The sequence below is a fragment of the Poecilia reticulata genome, chromosome 10 (assembly GCF_904066995.2).
Source record: "Poecilia reticulata chromosome 10, P_reticulata-male-v2, whole genome shotgun sequence".
Lineage (NCBI taxonomy): Eukaryota > Metazoa > Chordata > Actinopteri > Cyprinodontiformes > Poeciliidae > Poecilia > Poecilia reticulata.
Window position 1 is genome coordinate 10,886,107 of NC_088839.1, and position 18,941 is coordinate 10,905,047.

The window sequence follows — 18,941 nt, forward strand, 5'->3', positions numbered from 1 at the left end:
CATCAGATAATTATGACTGTGTCATTTCTTTCATCGTCGATGAAACATTTGTGATGCAAGAAAAGTTGCATCAGCCGCCTGCGTATAACGGCTTCCCAACTAGAAGATAATTAATTATGTGTCTGAAAGCAAAACATGGCAGAAATTCATATTGAAAACCCATAAATTAAGCTTCTGTAAAGTGTTGCGAATGATTTTTGTTTAAGCATTTAATGATGTTTCCCATTATTTTCCTTTTTTATTGTAATTCTAAAAGATAATCCATATTTTACTTTTTTTTGTTGTTGCTGTTGTAACTTTTATTTTCAGACTCCATGAATTTAGACTTCTTGAACTTGGATCCACCACCAAAGGTCAGAGGATAAGTAAAACACAGAGTGTGATTTTGAGAAAAGTACTGAGGTAGAGATCTTAAAAAAATGGTAGGATTGGTTTTATTGACATTATGCTTTTTTTTATGGAAGTTTTTTAGATTGTCATGCTTAGGGAATGCCCTCAGATGGAATTTCAATGCAAATGACTGAGTGTGTAGGAGCAGCTGCAGCTCAAATGTGATGCTGAGGAGAGTGGAAGAGGGATGAAGACTGGGAGACAGAGGGAGGGGTGTATGCACACGGGGCTCAGTGGGGAGATGGATACGGCTGTGCAGAGAGGTGGTGGGAGTTTGCACAAACAGTAAAACGACCAGCCGCGGCTCGTGCATCGGGGCGTAGGATGCAGCTGTGGTCTGCCGAAGGAACGCGGGGATTTATTCAGAACTAACTGCGAGGAGAGAACGACTTCACACGTGGGCCACAAAGAGGGGCGGGAGACTACGGCGGGAACAAAGGATAAGGCTGCAGAGGAGATAAGAGTGAAAGAAGAAGAGCCACAAGATAGGTGGGCAAACGTCAAAGCAGGTAAGGGCAACTTTTAAATGAGAGATAAAGCTGTGCTGGCATGCTTTAAGGGATGAAATGGAAAAACACCAAATAATTTGGGGGGTTTGTGAACAGTAAAATTGTGGGAAAAATAAGCAATAAAAATTGAACGTTCAGGGAAAGACTCAAATAAACCTGCAATGAACACACAATATGAGGACATTTACTGTAATTCCTACTAATTTCCACCCTTTAACTTTCAGTTTGGCCAAGAGCAGAGACAGTCATTTGTGTTCATGTGTCCATGGTCAATTAATGAATGTGCCACAATGCAACTCATCTGCAAGATGTTTTGCTTTGGTAACAGAAACATGGATTTGCATAACAGCAAGACATGAGAGCGCTGCTTTCTATTAGTGGCAGTAAGATTAATCTGCAGGCGGTAGGAGAGGAAGGGGGCTGGGGGCATTTCAACCAGTGACAACAAGGACCCCACAGTGAGTTAGTGCTGTGATTAGTTGTCGGTGATGCAGAGTGAATAAACCATGAGGCTGTGACAACACACATCGACAAACCAAGGCACACTCTTTCATGTAGAAACTTCAGCTAAAACATGTAAATGTACAGGTGGACGCATATCTGCTCAGTGGTCTTTACATCATTAAGTTGTGCAAAATGGAGCAGCTGCTGATGCAACGGTGTTGACCAGGAGGTACGGGATCGATACCACATCCCTGTGCATTTGTTGGTGGAGACGAAGCACTCCAAGGCGCTGGAATGACTCTTGAGCTGCAGATTTCCCCTGAGGTGTGTAACCACGCTCCGGTCAGACGCTGCCATCCAATGGCGAAGCTGTGCCATCCTGCACTGTGGTGCGAAGGGGAATGGCTTGTGAAATCTTTGCACAACTTGAACCTTTCATATTTGTCAAGGTATATACCGCAAGCTTCAATGTTCAAAAGACATTTTTTTGAAAAGAAAGGCTTGTATTTCTTTTTAGGGGTACTCCCTTCACTGGAATACCCCTAAAGGGCCACATTGCAACCAATAATGCAATGTTTGGGCTGTAAGAGGAAATCCCCAGTTTTGGATAAGTCACGCAATCGTACATCTGCAAATCCTCGAAAGATCGGTGGGAAAGGTGGAGGAATTTGTCAACAGGATGACTTCACTGTAAAACCTTTGTAGGTGGTTTAGGTTGCTTCTGCTGCCTTTAAGATTCTAGCAAAAGTCAACTAGAAAACTAGAAAAAAAGTTAAAGAAATTAATCTAAAACCATTTACTGCTGTACGTCTACCTTTGACAAACTGACACACCCAAGTTGAAAATCTAAAACTTGCCAGATTTATCTAAAGAATAAAAGTTAGTAGACATAAAAGAATGGTGCTGTGATATTCTTTTAGTAATTCACTCAACAAATCAAACAAATAAGGAAGTGAGGCATTAACTACATAGAGACGATGCTCAAAGTTGGCGAGTCACCGTGTGGAAAACACAACAAAACATGTAGAGGAGGGTGCTATGGGCAGATGAAACCAGAATGTAACTTTTTGGCGTTCATAGCTATGTTTGTTGTAAAACTAACCTCTGCACATCCTTCCCATCATGAGAGACGGTGGTGACTTCATCATGCTGTGGGAATGTTTCAGAAGGGGTAAAAATAAGAGGCTGAAACAAAACGCACTGTTCACTTTTCAGATTTAAAGTTGTTGTTTTTTTTCTTCCACTTCCCACTTGATCTATCACTTAAAATCCCACTTGGAAATTTCTGATTGCTACAAGACAAAACATGAAAATGTTCAAGGAGCACTGGACTTTTATAGAAAGAGAATTACACGTATGCACTTTTCACTCCTTTTCTCACGTTATCTGAGCAGCGCCGTTGACCTTCGTCTGTTGATCCACAATGACTGTCCAGCTGAATGAGCTTCTCCTCATCTGCCTTACCGTCACACAGAGGTGAGCGAACTGCTGTTGAAACTCAATCACTTCTATTGTCCATTTCTCATTGACTGACCTCTTCTATTCCCCCTCAGTGGTTGCATGTTTCCTAACAACCACTGGGGTGAGTGGAACGGCTCTCAGCTTCAGCCCACCATTCAGAGGCTCATGAAGGGATACAACCGCTACCTAAGGCCCAATTTCAACGGTAATCAAAAGACTGAGAATACTTTTTTTTTTCAGTTTTTGTGTTTCCCGATTGGATTTTGACCACATTTCTTGTCTTTGTTTACAACAGAAGGTCCTGTGGAGATTGGAATGAGTCTGGATATCGCCAGCATCGACGCCATCTCTGAAATAAATATGGTACACCAAACTCCGCTTCGTTCTTCTTTAGCAACTGGGCTTAATAAATGAGGTGGTGCAACAAAAGTATTAAAGAAATCCTTCTTGATGCCGTCCTGTCAGGACTACACAGCGACCATCTTTCTCCGTCAGCGGTGGCGCGACTCCAGGCTGGTGTTTCCCGGGAACGAGAGCGTGAGCGTGGACGGGCGGCTGGTGTCGTTGCTCTGGATCCCGGACACCTTCATCCCGGACTCGAAGCGCTCGTTCCTTCACGACGTGACGGTGGAGAACCGCCTCATCCGCATCTTCAGCAACGGCACCGTTCTCTACGCGCTCCGGTACGTTGCACCTTTCCTGCAATCGGCCGCGCTCTGGCCTCAGGTCCTACTCAAAACAGGAAGGAATCACTGATGCATCACCACCCAGTCATGAACCTTAAGGGAGTGACACTTCATTTCTGTATGCCTGGTGTCCCTGAAATTGCTTTGATTTGTCATGTCCTTGGCATCTATGAAAATGTGTCTTGACATTTAATCTGTTTCGTCACCCTGCTGCGGAACTTTGTTTTGACTCCAAAGCTTAATAGAAGAAAAAAAAGAGCAACTTTGTATTATGTTTAGATTCACCCTTCGTCTGGCTGAATTAAGACAGACGGTGATTCATGAATGTCAACATGGATGGTGGCAACTCGCTTTGAACATGAGTCAGGAAGCTGCCCTCGAACATGCAGAGCGCTTCGTCTGAATGTTTACTGTGTTGCTAAGGGATTTTTAGGATGATAGATTATCGAGACTTGGAGTTAAACATGAATTATGCATCAGATAGCAAACTTTCATGCCGAGACATCAGTTACGAGTCTTACAGGAAGAGAGTGCTTTGCTTTGGATTTTAATGATGGGTATAAGAGTCAAGGGGGTTGAATATATACATGCCACACTTTTCAGACAAATGGCATATTTTATGTGCATCTTTATTTGTAATTTTTGTGATTGGGTGATGAATAGGGATAAATAAACGAAAGAAAACCTGCTGGAGGAAGCAGCAGACTTGACACTGTGGTAAAGGTTTATATTCCGGCTGAATAACAACCCCAACAAGAAAGTCGGATCAAAAGCGGAATGATTTCAAAGAAAACTAAATTGTTTTGTGGGGGAGAGGGGATAAATCGGTATCTTTTTATATAAATGAGAATCTATGATAGGACTTCATAGTTGATATTCATAGAAATTTCTACATTCATTTCGGCTAAGGTTGAGCTATTTTGTCAAAAGGAACGGGCAGAATTTCAATGCCTGGATGTGCAAAGCTGGTAGAGACATAGGTCTAAATTCCTAATTGGAGGTTGCTTTAAAAAGTATTGATGGGGAGGGAAGGGGTGGGGGGGTAGGTGAATGCCGATGCACAACACACTTCTCTTATTTATGCCATGTGCACAGCAAACTTTTTAGACGTTAGTTTTATTGTTATTGCTTTGTTATACACAGTGATACAATATGTGATATTATTCAGGTCCAATTTATCTCTTTAAAAAAAAAAAAAAAAAAGACAGTGAAGACACAGTTAAGCACAACGAATTTCACCTGTTTATTCCACACTATTTAAAAGAGAATCCCTTCTCCATGGAAAACTGTGACTCTATATTTGCATATTTACATTCAATTAACATATCCAAAGTGGCATTGCAAACATCGTGGTCTTCCGTTTAGCGCAGGTCATTAACTTTATAGCGTCGTCTGAGTGTCAGGGTGCAGCAAAGCAGTTTTTTTTTTAATTCAAAAATAACTTTACACAACATAAACTCCTCCCTTCTCATCCCTGATTTCATCACCTGATTTAACTCACCTGTCAGTAATGATTGCACATCCTAATGTGATGATATAAAACCAGTGATTAAAACAAAACAAACCATGAATAATCCGAATAATGGCATAAGTGTGGCAGAACTTTCTTTAAGCACGAAAATGACACTTCACGCCCCCACGGTTAGAGTGAGAGAGTTAAACGTGAATAAAACATCAAACGTTGAAAATATTTGCTGACATATGAAATCGGGGCCTTTGTTTTGTTTTTTTTTGTTTTTTTTTTAACTGTCACTCAGAAGAAAAGCAGTTCTTAGCTTTCACTGATCTGTTGGCGTCTTTTGCTCAACAAAAGAAGGAAAAACTTTTATGGGGAAGAGGAGTAAAAAAAGTTTTTGATGCTTTTGCTTTGAAAACTCGACAGCATCACGGCTACCATTGCCTGCAACATGGACCTGACCAAATACCCCATGGACAAACAGGTGTGCACCCTGCAGCTGGAGAGCTGTGAGTACTTCCTTCCCACCGACCCGCCGCCAAGCGTGTGTTCGTCTGCTTTCCATTACCTCTGTAGCTTTACATCTTTGTCAGTGTAGAGAGTATAAGCTCTTTGTTGCTGTGCAGATTTGATGCTGTAACCATGTACCAATAGCACATGTGCTGCGTCGTCAGGGGGCTACAACATCCAGGACGTGGTGTTCTACTGGACAAGAGGGAACGACTCTGTGAAGGGTCTGGACACCTTGCGTCTGGCTCAGTACAGCGTGGAGAGCTACTACACGTCGGTGACGGAGGCCGTGTACGAAACAGGTACAGAGTGGAGTAATGTCCAAACGTGAACGCGATCCATCGCTTTTATGCGTTTAGAGAGCTGTGCTGTCTCATGTCTCTAAACAGGTCATTACCCCAAGCTGGTGCTGCATTTTTCCCTGCGCAGAAATGTCTTGTTCTTTATCTTGGAGACATACGTCCCCTCCATTCTGCTCGTGGTTCTCTCCTGGGTCTCTTTCTGGATCAGCCAGTCGTCTGTGCCAGCCCGAACGTGCATCGGTCAGTATTTTTTTGTCCTTTATGATTCTGGTACGCCAAGTACCAGTCAAGTCTCTGAAGACACCGGCTTGTTGATTTTTTTCAAATTAAAATGGAAACTTTTGCAACGTTAAGAAAGGAGACATGAACTGGCAACTCAAAAATACCTTTTGATTTCTTTCATTTTTCTTTGCCTTTTGATCAGCTTTAGCAGGTATTTACCCACTAAATTAAATCCACATATTGTCTGGTTTGCAGTAATTGTGTCTTTTTAAGCCTTCTTCTGGACAAAATTACCATCACGGTCTTTTAAACAACTCAAACTGAAGCAGCACATAATCATCGGATGCAAGAACATAGACATAGTTATTAAGAATTTACATTGTTTCAGATGACTGTTATTATTGTCCCCGTCTTCTTTGCCAAACACCATCTGTGCTGCAATGCAAAATGTTTTCGGAGGCATTTCAAGTGTGAAGACAGGAACATGCATGTTGAATGCCACTGCACAACAGTCCGATGTTAAATTTGAACGTTTACTGGACTTGAGAGAGAACCGGTAGGTTGCGGCTGATGAGGTGGATCCATCACGCCTGTAGCTTTAACTGTTGTAGTTTTGCACACAATAAACTTAACAAGTCTCACGTGAAAGTACAGATTTGTACTCTTATAGCAGACATAGGGTTGTATGTCTTTCATATGAACAAATAACATTATTACTCACTAGTCTGGGGATTTTGCTTACCTGATGGTACCGTGACGTCCATCTACGACAGGTCAGAAAAGTATTACAGAATCCAACGGTGGCGATAATTTAATGCTTTCTCCAAATTTTCTCAAGTTTCCACCAACGGTCAGACTCATTCTGATCAGTAAACTGCTTTACCTTCATTTTTGCTTTAACAATTGATTCTTTAAATCTCTGTAATCCGGAAGCTACCAGTGTAGCGATGCGTCACTGAATAATAATGGTTTTTCCTCTTTTTTGAAATGTTGGGACTTTTGTTTACTTCCATAACATTTGGGGTACGTCTTATCTGACAACTAAAAACTAATATCTAAAAGACTGTTTAAAATATTTTTGAAAAATACATTTCGCCTATAGCCAACCCAACACTTTAGAAATCCCTCGTCCAGTAAACTCACTGCATTTGCTGTTGAATCTGAGAGCAGTGGGAAAGCAGAAGTGTGAACTGCATCAAGGCACCATAACCAGCCAATGTGTGGTTTGTTAAAATACTCTTCAAAAAGTGCAGACAAACAACGGAATTACCAGAAACGCCGTGCGTCGACTCCAAACGAGCCAGTTGTGGTCATTTTGAACGCAGCACCGGTGGCTGAGGGGATCTCGTTAGCTGAATCAGAGGCACCGGACGTGGAGCCGCTCATTAAATGTATGTAGGCAGACCTGGCTGGATGCAGCAGCAGCAGAAATGTATGAAATGTATTGAATATTTGCCAGTGGAGTTTCTCTTCTAAAGGGCTGAGGGTGTTCACTGAGGCATTTTTATGTCAGAATGAGGCTATGGGCTTTGTTAATTTATCTCTTTTTTACTTGTGATGTTCAAAGCAGAAGTCCAAAACTTCTGCAGTTTATGGACTTTTAAAGATTAGGTTCCAACCCACCATAATCTGTACTTCTGGTTTTATTATTATTATTTTTTTAAAACAGCTTTTTGCTCATGCTGCTTGCTTGATGGTGTTAGTAGACTTTTGGCTCCCATCGCAGGCATATAGTTTAAAATATGTCTTCCTGGTAAAATGTTTGATTGGCCGAAATGAATAATTTAGTCAATTTTAACATTTTTAGTTTCAAATGTCATTTCTTTAACATTTAGTTTTATGTCACAGTTGAACATAAATTATGAACCAATCTTCAGTTGTGATGGATAGTCAGACAAACCAAAGCACATTGCATAAGACTCAACCCCGTTCTCTTGCCCAGGTTAAATGTCTTCACATTCACTTCATTAGAAGTAAAAATAAAACAAACATTGAGTCAGTTATGCATGTTGTTCATGCGTTGCATTAGTTTAGGCACTTTAAATTACTTCTTTTTTTTCAAAGGATGAGACAAAGAGATGGCTTAACACGTTTGGGGGGAAAAAACAGAGTTTTGATGAAAAGCAAAACAATGTCAAGTTTTTAGGTTCAGATTGAGAGAGAACAAATTCGCTCTACAAAAAGGGGATTTACTGGTTATTTAAAGTGCAGTGCTAGTTAAAAGTTATAAGCAGCATAATTCTTACTAGCAACTCTCTTGGCATCTTCACTGATCCAGAAATCCAGATTTATTGGTCTTAGTAGCTGAAAACTAATAACTGCTCAGAGACGCCTGCTTATTTTTTATCACTTCAGTCCTACAAATACGTCGATCCACTTTTTAAACTCCTGTTGGATTTGCGGTGAGCGGTTATTTAGCCGGTGACTATTCTTATGGTTCTCTTTGTAACACGTACTGAAATTGGATTATTAAAAAAAGAATCTGTTAAAACGCGTTCCTTAAACTACAGTATTTTATTTTAGTTTTGAACATCTTGTAAAGCAAAGCAAAGGTTTCACATGTTCTGCTCTCAAGTCCTTGAGATTTAGTGTCAACGATCAACTAGTCTGAATTCCATCTGAATAAAGATGCAGAGAGATGCATATGTGCTGCAGGAAATCCTTAAAAGAATTACAAAAAAATAAAAGAAATTGACAAGTCTAGAGCCAAATGAGTTATTACAACTTGCACAAAGATCACGGTTAACAAAGAAAGCATTGAAATCACATGGAGCACCTGGAAACAGAAAACTTTCTTCTTAAGGTAAACTGACTGTAAATCGATTGAAATATTATTCCACTCAAAATCTGCAGGAGTGACCACCGTCCTGACCATGACCACTCTGATGATGGGGGCCCGCACGTCCCTGCCAAACGCAAACTGCTTCATAAAGGCCATAGATGTTTACTTGGGCATCTGCTTCACCTTCATCTTCGGTGCCCTGTTGGAATATGCCTGTGCTCATTTTTATACAATGCAGCATCAAACCATCGAGGATCTACACAGGGTAAGGAAACGCGTACCAGGCCATAAAATTCAGTCACAGATATCGACTATGACTGGATTAAAGCATCTGTGTGTGACTGTGTGTCTATCAAGGAGCTTTTGAGGGAGTTTGCCGAGTCCAATGGAAACGGCCTGGTGCCAATCGTCAACTCCAGCCAACCGAACCAGTCCGTAGAGGTGGGCACCACCGCAGAGGAACTGACTGAGGAGCCGGCAAAGAGCGACGCCAAGAGCCACGCGGCTCCGACGGAAAAAGAGCAGAGTCAGGGCTGCGGCTTGTCGTCCGTGAAAGACGCCTCGCGCAGAGCAGCTGCCGTCTTTATTGTGGAAAATCCACACAACATCGATCGCCACGCCCGCACCGCTTTCCCCACGGCGTTCCTCTTTGTCAATATCCTGTATTGGCTCTATTATCTCTTTCTCTGAGTGCTGATTAGCAGCAGGCTGCAGGATAGCTCGCGCCACTGCCCTGAAGCCTTCCTAACCTCCTCGTTAGCCAGCGGCTGGACCTGGACATGTCTGATGAAACTTTTTTTTGGTAGCAAAAAGATAAAACCTGTTTTAGGGGCTGCATATAAAAAGAAGCAGTTAGACAGGACTGTGCTCTCTGCTAAAAAAAAGGTGGTGTTAATTGCAAGTAAATGAACGGCTCTGCACATTTTAAGCATGAGGGTTTGTTGATTAAAATCCATGCGTATCACAGTGCTTTCAAAAGTATTTATACTGACTAAACCTTTCCACAAACTTCACTGTTTTGTTGGGATTTCGTGACGTGCCAGTCAAATGAGCTGACTGATGGTCAATATTTTACCAAACGCTTTGCATCTGTGTGTATTCAGCTTATCTTGATCAATACTTTGTAGAACCACTTCTGAGTGCAATCATTACTGCAAGTATTTCTCTCTCTCTATTGGATTTGTACATCGAGAGACTGACTTTTTTTTTTTTTGCCCCACTTTTATTGGCAAACCAGCGTAAGTGTTAGAGTGATGTGGAACGTAATTTTTCAGGTCTCTCGCGAGACTTTGATTTACATAGGCCGAACCATTTCATGATAGTTTTGGCTGTCTGTGTAGAATCCTGCTGGAAGGCAATCCCCGTCCCGGTCATTAGTGTTTCGCAACCTCTAACAGCTTTTTATTTTTTTTCTCCAGGGTTTCCCCTCTTCTGGTTAGGATTCCTTTCCACCTACTGAAGAAATGAAACCGCTCAGCAAGATGCTGCCACCACCGTTGTTTCGCCACCGGGGAGATTTTTTTTCAGGGTGATGCGCAGCATTGGTTCGCTGCCACTTCCCCGTCTTTGCTGCGTCTCCTTGATTGGTTGCGTCAAGCTGCATGTTCAGAGTTCTTTTAGCGATGGCTTTCCTCTTGCTAGTCGAACTTGACACCTGCAGGCTTGCTCTCAGTGAGTGAACTTGAACTATGCTGCTGCCTCATACATGATCCGTCTTGCACTCTGCCCAAATCCTTAGGGTGTGCTTCATATATTCTGCAGTGTATTTCACCTGCAAAACATCTGCTGCACTCTTCATTTTATGTGCTTCTGCCAGCTTTTGGTTGGTTCTTTCGACCGCTTCTCTGGTTACTTCAACCCAGTTTCCTGTTGGTTTGCAGTTGTACAATATTCCCCCCCTATTTTCAGATGAAATATCAAACAGAGCTTTGTGAGATCGTCAAAGCTTGAAACAGTGCTTTGTAATCTGACCTAAAATCCTCCACTTCATCATACTTTGTTATTTTATACTTGTGACTTTTCTTTGAACGCAGGAAATTGCATTGGGCTGCATTATTAGGTATCTGATGCAAATACGTATTCAAATTTTCAGATTTTAATTTGTAAAAAAAAGAAAGAAAAAAAAAAAGGTGGAAAACCACCTTCATTTTTCCACTTCACAAAAACACATTGCTTTGCATCGGTCTGTCGCATCCAATCCGAAATTAATACGTTGGCGTTTGTAAATGGAACGTGACAAAATGTGGAAAGGATCGAGGGGTATGAATACTTTTGACAAAAAAGCGCTGCTGAATCACCAACGCCATCTGCTACGCCACATTGAAATGCAATTATTAAACAAATCATATAGATGTGCTTTTTTTTTCTGCTTTGGCTGTATCAGGCTATATAACTGGCCATGTGCAATTAAACTGAAAATGGCAGTAACTACGACTTGTTGGTGGAGTTTAATGAAGCCCTTTCATGACTCGGTGTTTTACGACGGTTAAAAAAAAACAACTGCTTGTACAGTGAAAAGCAAATTTATTAGTCCCTCATCCAGGTTTACATAAAGTGCAAAAGTTGACAGAAAGCATTTAAATGACAAAAAAAGGAATAGATCACAGAGTAGCACCGCTATGTTAGTCATTCAGTTACCTACAAAAAGGGTTCAAGTAAATGTAGGTCACTGCTTGAGCCAAATCAGTGTGGCCAGGGACTTTAATAGAATAATAATAAAATAATCTAATGACCACCAACTCTTAGTGTCTAAAACTATTGCGCAATGCTGTTTTTGTTGCATGACGGTGAAAGTCTGACGCAGAATGAAACAGAAACAGTAGTTGTAGTTCGCTATGTACATGAAGAAAACAAATAAAAATACATGCCGCTGTATGAAAAGGCACCTCATGGTAAAACTCTTTCCAAAAATATCACATTAGTCAGGTTTGGCCTGCACACCGTCTCACTGTTATCATTTGTGGTGCTGCAACCGTCTGTGCCTTCCAACTCCACATTTCATGCACTTCCTTCTGCTTTCAGTACACGTCTCTTGTGCCTTTGTCACATAGATTCTCTCTCTCTTTCTTTCCTTCTTTCTTTCTTTTCTTCCTTGATGCATTCAGTGCCATCAAGACAATGAAAATACACAGATGCAGTGAGTGAAGAGTCCGAGTAGCATATTCCACGCCGACCGTTTCAGGGCTGAAAAGAGCAAATATCCAGTGGAAATGTAGCTCCACCTGCTGGCTGATTTATGTATTGCTTTCAACACAAGTCCTAAATGTCAGAATGGAAAACCTTTGGGGGATGGGGGGGGAACCTGATAAAGAAAGAAGGTGGGAAAAAGTCACACCCTGTGATATCCATTTACTTCAGTATTTTCCATCAAAATCTCTCCTAGATTCTTTTCTTTAACTCCCATTCCTGCAGGAAAAGAACACAAAGAGGAACGAGTTAGTTTTATTTACCTTATCGTGTGTCTTGGGGTAACGTATCACAAATTACAAGAGTCTAAATATGACTAAACAGATTAGAAAAACAGAATTAAGCCACACCAGACAGTTTTTGTTTTTTACCATGACCAGTCTGTTTGATGTTACGCTACAACAACTGAGTCAGATTTAAGTCTAGCCTCTGACCAGGCCACTGAAAAAAATGGATTTTGTTTGTTTTGGAGCAAAAAACGAAGTAAAGTGATAGACTGATTAACTGTTCTGTAAGCGTAACAGAAATCTAATCGACATCCTCACCTTTGCCTTCTGCATGACGGTCCCAGCAGAGGACGCACAAATCGACGGCGGCCTCTTTCGCATCTCTGCGGCGCAGTTCACTGGTAAAGAGTCACTGTAGGAATTCTGGATTTTTTTGCCGGACTCCTGAGAGAAGTTGAGAAGTAAATAAAAAAAGACTGCAAGGTGAAAGAGCTCCGTCTTTCCGCACAGACGGACAGATCTACCTTGGCAGGTGGCCTGGCCTCCGCAGGTGCGCCCAGCGCTCCGCCTGCCAGACTCTTCTTCAGGTTTTCTTTGACCTGCGTCAGTCTGAGCTCCAGGTCCACCCTCTCGGCCTCTTTGGCCTTGCAAGCCTCCTCCAGCTGGGACGCGCGCTTCTCCAGTAAGGACTTTCTCCTCTCTGCTCCACAAAAACCACGTACTTTTTACATTTAAGTTATCTTTAAAATTGTAACCGTCTCACTGAAGAAACTACTTTCACATCTTTTAAGATACTGAGCTGGCACCAAGATGAGATGGTGCTTGTTATTTTATTTCCTGCATTTGGAGAGTAATGCATCCAGTGAACATGTCTGAATGCTCCCCTCTGTCAGCGACAGCAGCATACCGCAGGGATCACAGGAAATTGATTAATTAGACAAGGGAGACATTTTCATAACCATGTTGTTGTTTTTAATACAAGTAATAGTTGTATTTGTCTCACTGGGGGGCATTTTCCTTTCACATGACCCTCGTGTAACAGTGGTCAGAAACCAGGATCAAAAACACAGAGGAGCTGGAAAGAACCCTTCACAATTACTGAAAGACGCCTTGCATAGATTTCATCATTTATTGCAGTAGTATAATCTCAAACTGATGATTTCTCTCTCTATATATATATATATAATTATTTCATCCAATTCCCATTCCATTTGTTGATTGAAAAAAATTCAATGTGTTTCACCAAAGCTCCTGATTCCACAATTACTGGTTCCCTTAAAAATACATCTGAAATAAATATAACTGAATCACTTCATGATACGTGGTTCAATGAATTGATCAAACTGTCAGGAATTGTTTCTTTAATGTTCCACAAGTCAGATGTGTCTTTTTAAGTTTGAACATGTCTACCGGTGAACAACTACTCATCCAAACTTTCTGTGACATCAATCAAAACAAGCATTAAAAAAAAATTTAAAATGAAGACAGCTGAGATTCACAGTGAGCAGAAAAAAACAAAAACTCGAAACTGTCAGGGGACTGCAGTCATCAATACAGAACGACCCTCAAGAAACAAAGCCAAGACCATTTCATAGCCATCTCTGTGGTTAAACTGAAATCCTGGAGAAAACCAGAAGGTGAGCTGAATATGAGACGGTAGCTAGAGCCAGGACTTTGGATAATAAAGAGAAACCATGTCAAAGGTCACGCTTTGCGCTCTGCAGGCTCCGGTTTTGTGAAACATTACAGGAGAAAATGAAGAGCTGTCTCGTTCACAAAAGAAGGTTGCACCAAGAATAAATGTACTCAAATTAAATTTGATCACAAAACTGTAATGTCCTGCAACAGATGATTTTTTTAAGGACATTTTTACATATCTTAATCAAGGGTGACGATGTATATTGTATATACATATGTAATAGTATTCTAACAAATTTTAGCTAATGAGTCCTGGTGATCATTTAGAGACCACGGGTGAAACTGAAAATGATTTATGCATCATTTCTGTTTTCCTGTTGTTTATTCATCTCCTCACCTGAAGCCACCTTCAGCTCTTCCTTCACTTCTCTCTTCTGCTGTCGGAGCGTCACCAGCGCATGCCGTATTCCGTCCCGCTCCGTTTCCAGCTCTTCTTTTTCCCTGAGGTAACGCTTGGCATCTTCCTCCGCTCGTGTTTTCCCATACCGTCCATATGGGTTGGTATCTGGGTGGGAGCAAAAGGTGAGTGGGGTCAGCAGACGTGCAGGGGTTGTGGGAAAAAAGGAGAAAAGGCCCAGACAGCAACGCATCTCCCCGTCTGATTATTACTGCGCTGTTTATTTATTTATTCTTTTCGTGGTGATACGGGCGAGGGTTGCACAGCTAAGTAAGTTTAATGTGCTGGTTTCATCTTTCTTTGTGATCAAGACTTTATTTAGGGAGCGATCAGACGACGCGTGAAGAAGAAATAACACGGCGACTCACACAGAGCGGGGAGGTCAGGAGGTGAGACGGCACATCTAATGAGAGCGGTCCAATAAATCTCCGGTTACATCCTAAAGTTCTCAGTCATTAAAAGTGCAGAGCTCTTTTCACATGTTGGGGAGAAGCAGCGGCGCGAACGCTCTGCAAACCAGAAACGCTAATCTGCTCCACTTGTAAAGCTAATGACACAACAAGGCATTTGGGAGAGGGCGAGAGAAAAGGGGAGATCACCGGTGGAAAACGAGAAAGGGATCAACAGAGAAAGAAGAAATATCCAGGCAGATGGGGGCTTTAAATTACAGGGCTGTCAGCAAACTGGCTCGACACTAGAAGGAGCGTGCAGAGAGTGTGAGCCCGCAAACGCACAAGAGAAACGGGATCTCTGACTCCACTGTGAAATGTAACTGCAGCATGCTAACAGGAAACATCTGCATTATTTCTTTTTAATTCGTTTTCTAGTCTCTGGAGTGACACATGGACACCGTGGGTGGGTGTAAAGCTGAAAAAATAGCGTGTAAAAATATTGTGGAATTGTGTATTCTGCAAAAAAGTGCTGACACCGATTATCTGAAAAGTCATGATGAAAAAACCAGCCTTTTGTGTGTGTGTGTGTGTGTGTGTGTGTGTGTGTGTGCGTGTGTGTGTTTCCGAGGGTATTCAAAGTTCGCAATTTATCCACGATTCAGGTCGAGATGAAAAAGATTTTAATCCAACAACATTGTTATTTATTTAACAATGTCCATAATAATTTGAAGATGACGGCTTACAAACATTGGTGCTATTGTAGCAATTTTGCTGCTTTAGTTTGGAGACGTTACATGTTTAGTCATTTGTTGCAATAATTTTATCATCTCATAATCAGAATTAGCTTTACTTGCAAAGTTTGCGCACACAAATATAACGTGTGCGGTCCGGTTGTAATTGGTATGACGCAATACTCTAATCTGAAATGCCGAGTCTTAATCAGCTGTCAGCAGAAAATCCTCATCAGTCAAACTGGAGCCCAGTTAAAGATGAAAAAAAAAAAAATCCCTATTAATAAATGCTTCAAAGTCACTGAAGTGTGGCAGAGCATTAGGGCCAATGTAGGTAATGCTAAAAGTGAAATAACCACCATAAACTCAAGAAGTTTGAGATTGAGTTAATATATTCAAGGTTTTATTTTTAATGTATTGCTGTGCCATTTTGGAGAATGTCTTAGTTTTATTGTCAGAAACTAAAAAGTCTCTAATATCTCAAACGTTAGGTCTGTTTCTCCAAATCATTATCAACTAATGCATCATTATCCAGGGTCGGAAAATGGGTAAACGCGTGTTTTCAAGACCATTTTGGAACCTTGACACTTACTTTTAATCTAACAAACAAATCTCTCTCCATTCTCCTTGAATATCTATGAAACAACAGACCAGATGCACCTACTTGAGCCCGTTCGCTTCAGGGAGGCCAGTGACTTGTCTTGGTGGAAGTCGCTGTGGGAGTAACTCGAGTGTCGCTTCCCTTGATTGCGTAATTTCTCCTTTAACTGGGTGGAGGAGAGAGGAGGAAGGGATGGATGGCATGTAGAAGAATAAGAGGAGAGCGAGGAAAGAAATTTCAGAACCACAGACCTAGTAACATCAAAGTACAATATCGATAAGAAAACGCAGAGTCATGTATGTAATTAGCTAGAAGTGGTGAAGGGTATGTCTCATACTCCGTGCAGGTGAGATCAAGAGAGGAGTTTATGTTCTACAAAGCCTGACCTTTTCCCTTGCAGTCATTTTATTCTACCCCTGGAATCTAAAAAGGCATGAAATAGACCACTGTCTATGTATTTAAGTTCCTTTCATTTAAATAGAGATGGCCCACAACAGCTGCACACATTTACAGACACTGCAGTCTAATCGCATCAAAGTAAAACATTCAGCCATAAGTTTCTGTTTAACTCAAAGAATGTGCCTGCCCCACCTGCGTGTCCTCAGTAGGGACCTCGTCGTACGTCCTGGAATCGGTGGAGGTGCTGCTGGAGGAGGTAGCCCACCTAGGACCGGAGAAAAAGGGAGGGAGGGAGGGAGGAAAAGGCCAGAAGGAGGTCAAAACACTCCTCTCTCCTCTGAACCGTCTCAAATATCCTAAACATCTCACTCACAGGAAGGAATTTCGAGCGGCATCCCGAATGTGTGCGATGGTTTCCACGTCGACGTAGTCGTAGTGCAGGGACTCGGGGTCGGTGGCAGAGCCCGTTTCCGCGAGGATGACGCCGAGCCACTGTCCAAGCTCATCAGAGCTGCTCGCCTGACAACAACACAGGATGTTTCTGAAGTTGTAACAAGTTTAATCAATACAACATAATTCACCGAGTTATTTATTTCTTTAGGGAGGAGACGGACTGGTTTTTATACAAATAAATGTGCAAAAAAATGTTATAATAAAAAGTTTGTCTATTTATCCTCGTCGTAGTCAAATATTTAGCTTTTTTTTTTTTTAAAGTTTGGTTTGGTGTCTCCACCCACTCCACCCAAACATGCTGCTCATACGAACATAGTTTGAGTTCATCAGGACTTTTTAAGTGACAACATCTGTCTGGCGTTGGCCAACCTGAGACTCGCGAGAACAAATGCATGAACGGAAAGCTCAACTATTTTAAGAGGTTTTTTTTCTTTTTTTTAGAAAAAGGCCACGATTTTCCACGCGGTTGTCCGTGTGAACCGTTTTTAATAAGGCATGCCTGCTACATCGTCTGCTCATCCGTGCAGTTGTGTTAAGAGTTTTACCTCTAGAGCTACCATCTCTGTGCTGTCCTTCATGATGCGGAAGGCAAAGGGGTGTTTGGGTCCAAGCCCGGGGACCACCTCGCAGCCGTTCAGCGGCAGAGTCGGCAGGGAGATCCGTGGGTCTCCCCGGTCGTGATAGAAGTGCAGGGAGCCTCTGCACACACAACACCAGTGCTCTCTCCATACCTGGTTGACCAGCACCAACAAGTAGCCTGTGTTTTTGGTTAAAAAAAAAAAAGGGGGGGAGAAATAAATTGTTTGGGAATGTGTGAGATCGAGAGTCTGAGAGCGGATCGAGACTCTTACCTTGTCGAGGGTCACCGTAGGATGTCCGGGAGTCACCCGACCGTGACGACTTCTTCTTGGAAAAGCTGATGATGCGTGTGATCTTCTTTCCTGCAGCGAATGCGCCCCGCTTCACCTTAACTAAATCAAAATTTTAGCTTGTAAAAAAAAAAAAGGAAACATGCACCAACGTGCTTTTAAACAGAATCTTGCAAAAAGAAAGAAAAAGGACATCTGACCTTCAAAAGATTTTATAAAAGGAAATCCTAAAATCAAAAGGTATGGCATGCGTTTTTATTCAACCTCGCTAGAGTCAAATTGTTGGACAAGTTTGTGCTGCCTTTTTCAGGTACTTCTCGTTGAGCTTGGCATGTATGGATACCACTTCCTTGTAATCTCGCTCAGTCAGTTTGAATGGAGTACGTTACATTTTGGTCTCATCTAACTTCAGTACCATTTTCAAAATGTTTGCCGTGTCCTCTGTAGACATGAGCTGACTTCTTCTGGCTTTCTTGAAACTTTCTTTATGCCTTCTCTCCATAAAGGCTGGACTCTGAGTGTCTGACCAATAGTTGCCACATTGAAAGACTCTCCCACTTGAGATGTGGAACATTGCAGCTCTTTCAGAATTACCATGAGCCTCTGCTTTTGACCATATCTTGCTAGGTTTGAAATTTTACAACATCTTGTAAATATTTGGATATTGCACTTACTAGTGCTCAGTGAACTTTAATTTAGGGGTATCACCTAAAAAAAAGTACTAAAAATGCATGCTCCAGTTGTCAGGCTTTAATTTGTGAAACATTGTGAGCTACCTAATGTTATCTTATCACATCAAGTCTCATTAGTATCCACTGGAGTTTGTGGTTCTGACATGAAAAGTGTTCAAGGAGTATGAAAACCTTTACAAGATGCAGCTTAAACCGAGCAACTCGGGAAGAAATTTCTCACCATTCTCTTTGCTATTCTCTCCTGCTGAAACGCCCACGCTGTCTGAATCAGATGTGTTTCTGTCTACGGACAACCTCTGTGGAGGAACAATACAATCACAGTTTCAGGCTTTCACCAACACCGTCTGAATCCCACCGCAGGTCACTCGGCGAGAGTGAATCCGGTCAACACGTGTTTAAAAACACTTCGGATTTATCATGCTGAAAGCCAGCCAGCGTCTTTGCCGCTGGTTTCTTTCAGAATCAAAGTAATACCCATGAAACACAAAGGCAAACCGACCTACCATCTTCTTTTTTTTTTGTCCCTCCCTCTCA

At 41.8% G+C, this 18,941-nt stretch overlaps 2 protein-coding genes across 6 annotated transcripts in view; one reads left to right on the forward strand and one right to left on the reverse strand.

Moving 5' to 3' along the window:
• The first annotated feature begins 541 nt into the window (after window positions 1-541).
• Window positions 542-11,195, forward strand: gabrp (gamma-aminobutyric acid type A receptor subunit pi). Its single transcript, XM_008419577.3, has 10 exons — window positions 542-899; window positions 2,738-2,819; window positions 2,897-3,009; window positions 3,100-3,167; window positions 3,270-3,487; window positions 5,373-5,455; window positions 5,621-5,758; window positions 5,846-5,998; window positions 8,834-9,027; window positions 9,120-11,195. The coding sequence occupies exons 2-10, from the start codon at window positions 2,767-2,769 to the stop codon at window positions 9,450-9,452; spliced, it is 1,353 nt and encodes a 450-aa protein (XP_008417799.2). The 5' UTR covers window positions 542-899; window positions 2,738-2,766; the 3' UTR covers window positions 9,453-11,195.
• A 372-nt stretch (window positions 11,196-11,567) lies between these two features.
• afap1l1a (actin filament associated protein 1-like 1a) overlaps window positions 11,568-18,941 on the reverse strand; it is a 31,316-nt gene continuing 23,942 nt past the window's right edge. For all 5 annotated transcript variants that reach the window (XM_081611588.1, XM_008419580.2, XM_008419578.3 and 2 more), the window contains 10 exons: window positions 18,628-18,703; window positions 17,698-17,817; window positions 17,392-17,603; window positions 16,767-16,912; window positions 16,586-16,658; window positions 16,058-16,160; window positions 14,211-14,378; window positions 12,700-12,875; window positions 12,494-12,619; window positions 11,568-12,167 (listed from right to left, as the gene is read on the reverse strand). In XM_081611588.1, coding sequence (XP_081467714.1) covers window positions 12,141-12,167; window positions 12,494-12,619; window positions 12,700-12,875; window positions 14,211-14,378; window positions 16,058-16,160; window positions 16,586-16,658; window positions 16,767-16,912; window positions 17,392-17,603; window positions 17,698-17,817; window positions 18,628-18,703 — 1,227 coding nt within the window. In that variant the 3' untranslated portion in view covers window positions 11,568-12,140. The remainder of the gene's footprint in view (window positions 12,168-12,493; window positions 12,620-12,699; window positions 12,876-14,210; window positions 14,379-16,057; window positions 16,161-16,585; window positions 16,659-16,766; window positions 16,913-17,391; window positions 17,604-17,697; window positions 17,818-18,627; window positions 18,704-18,941) is intronic.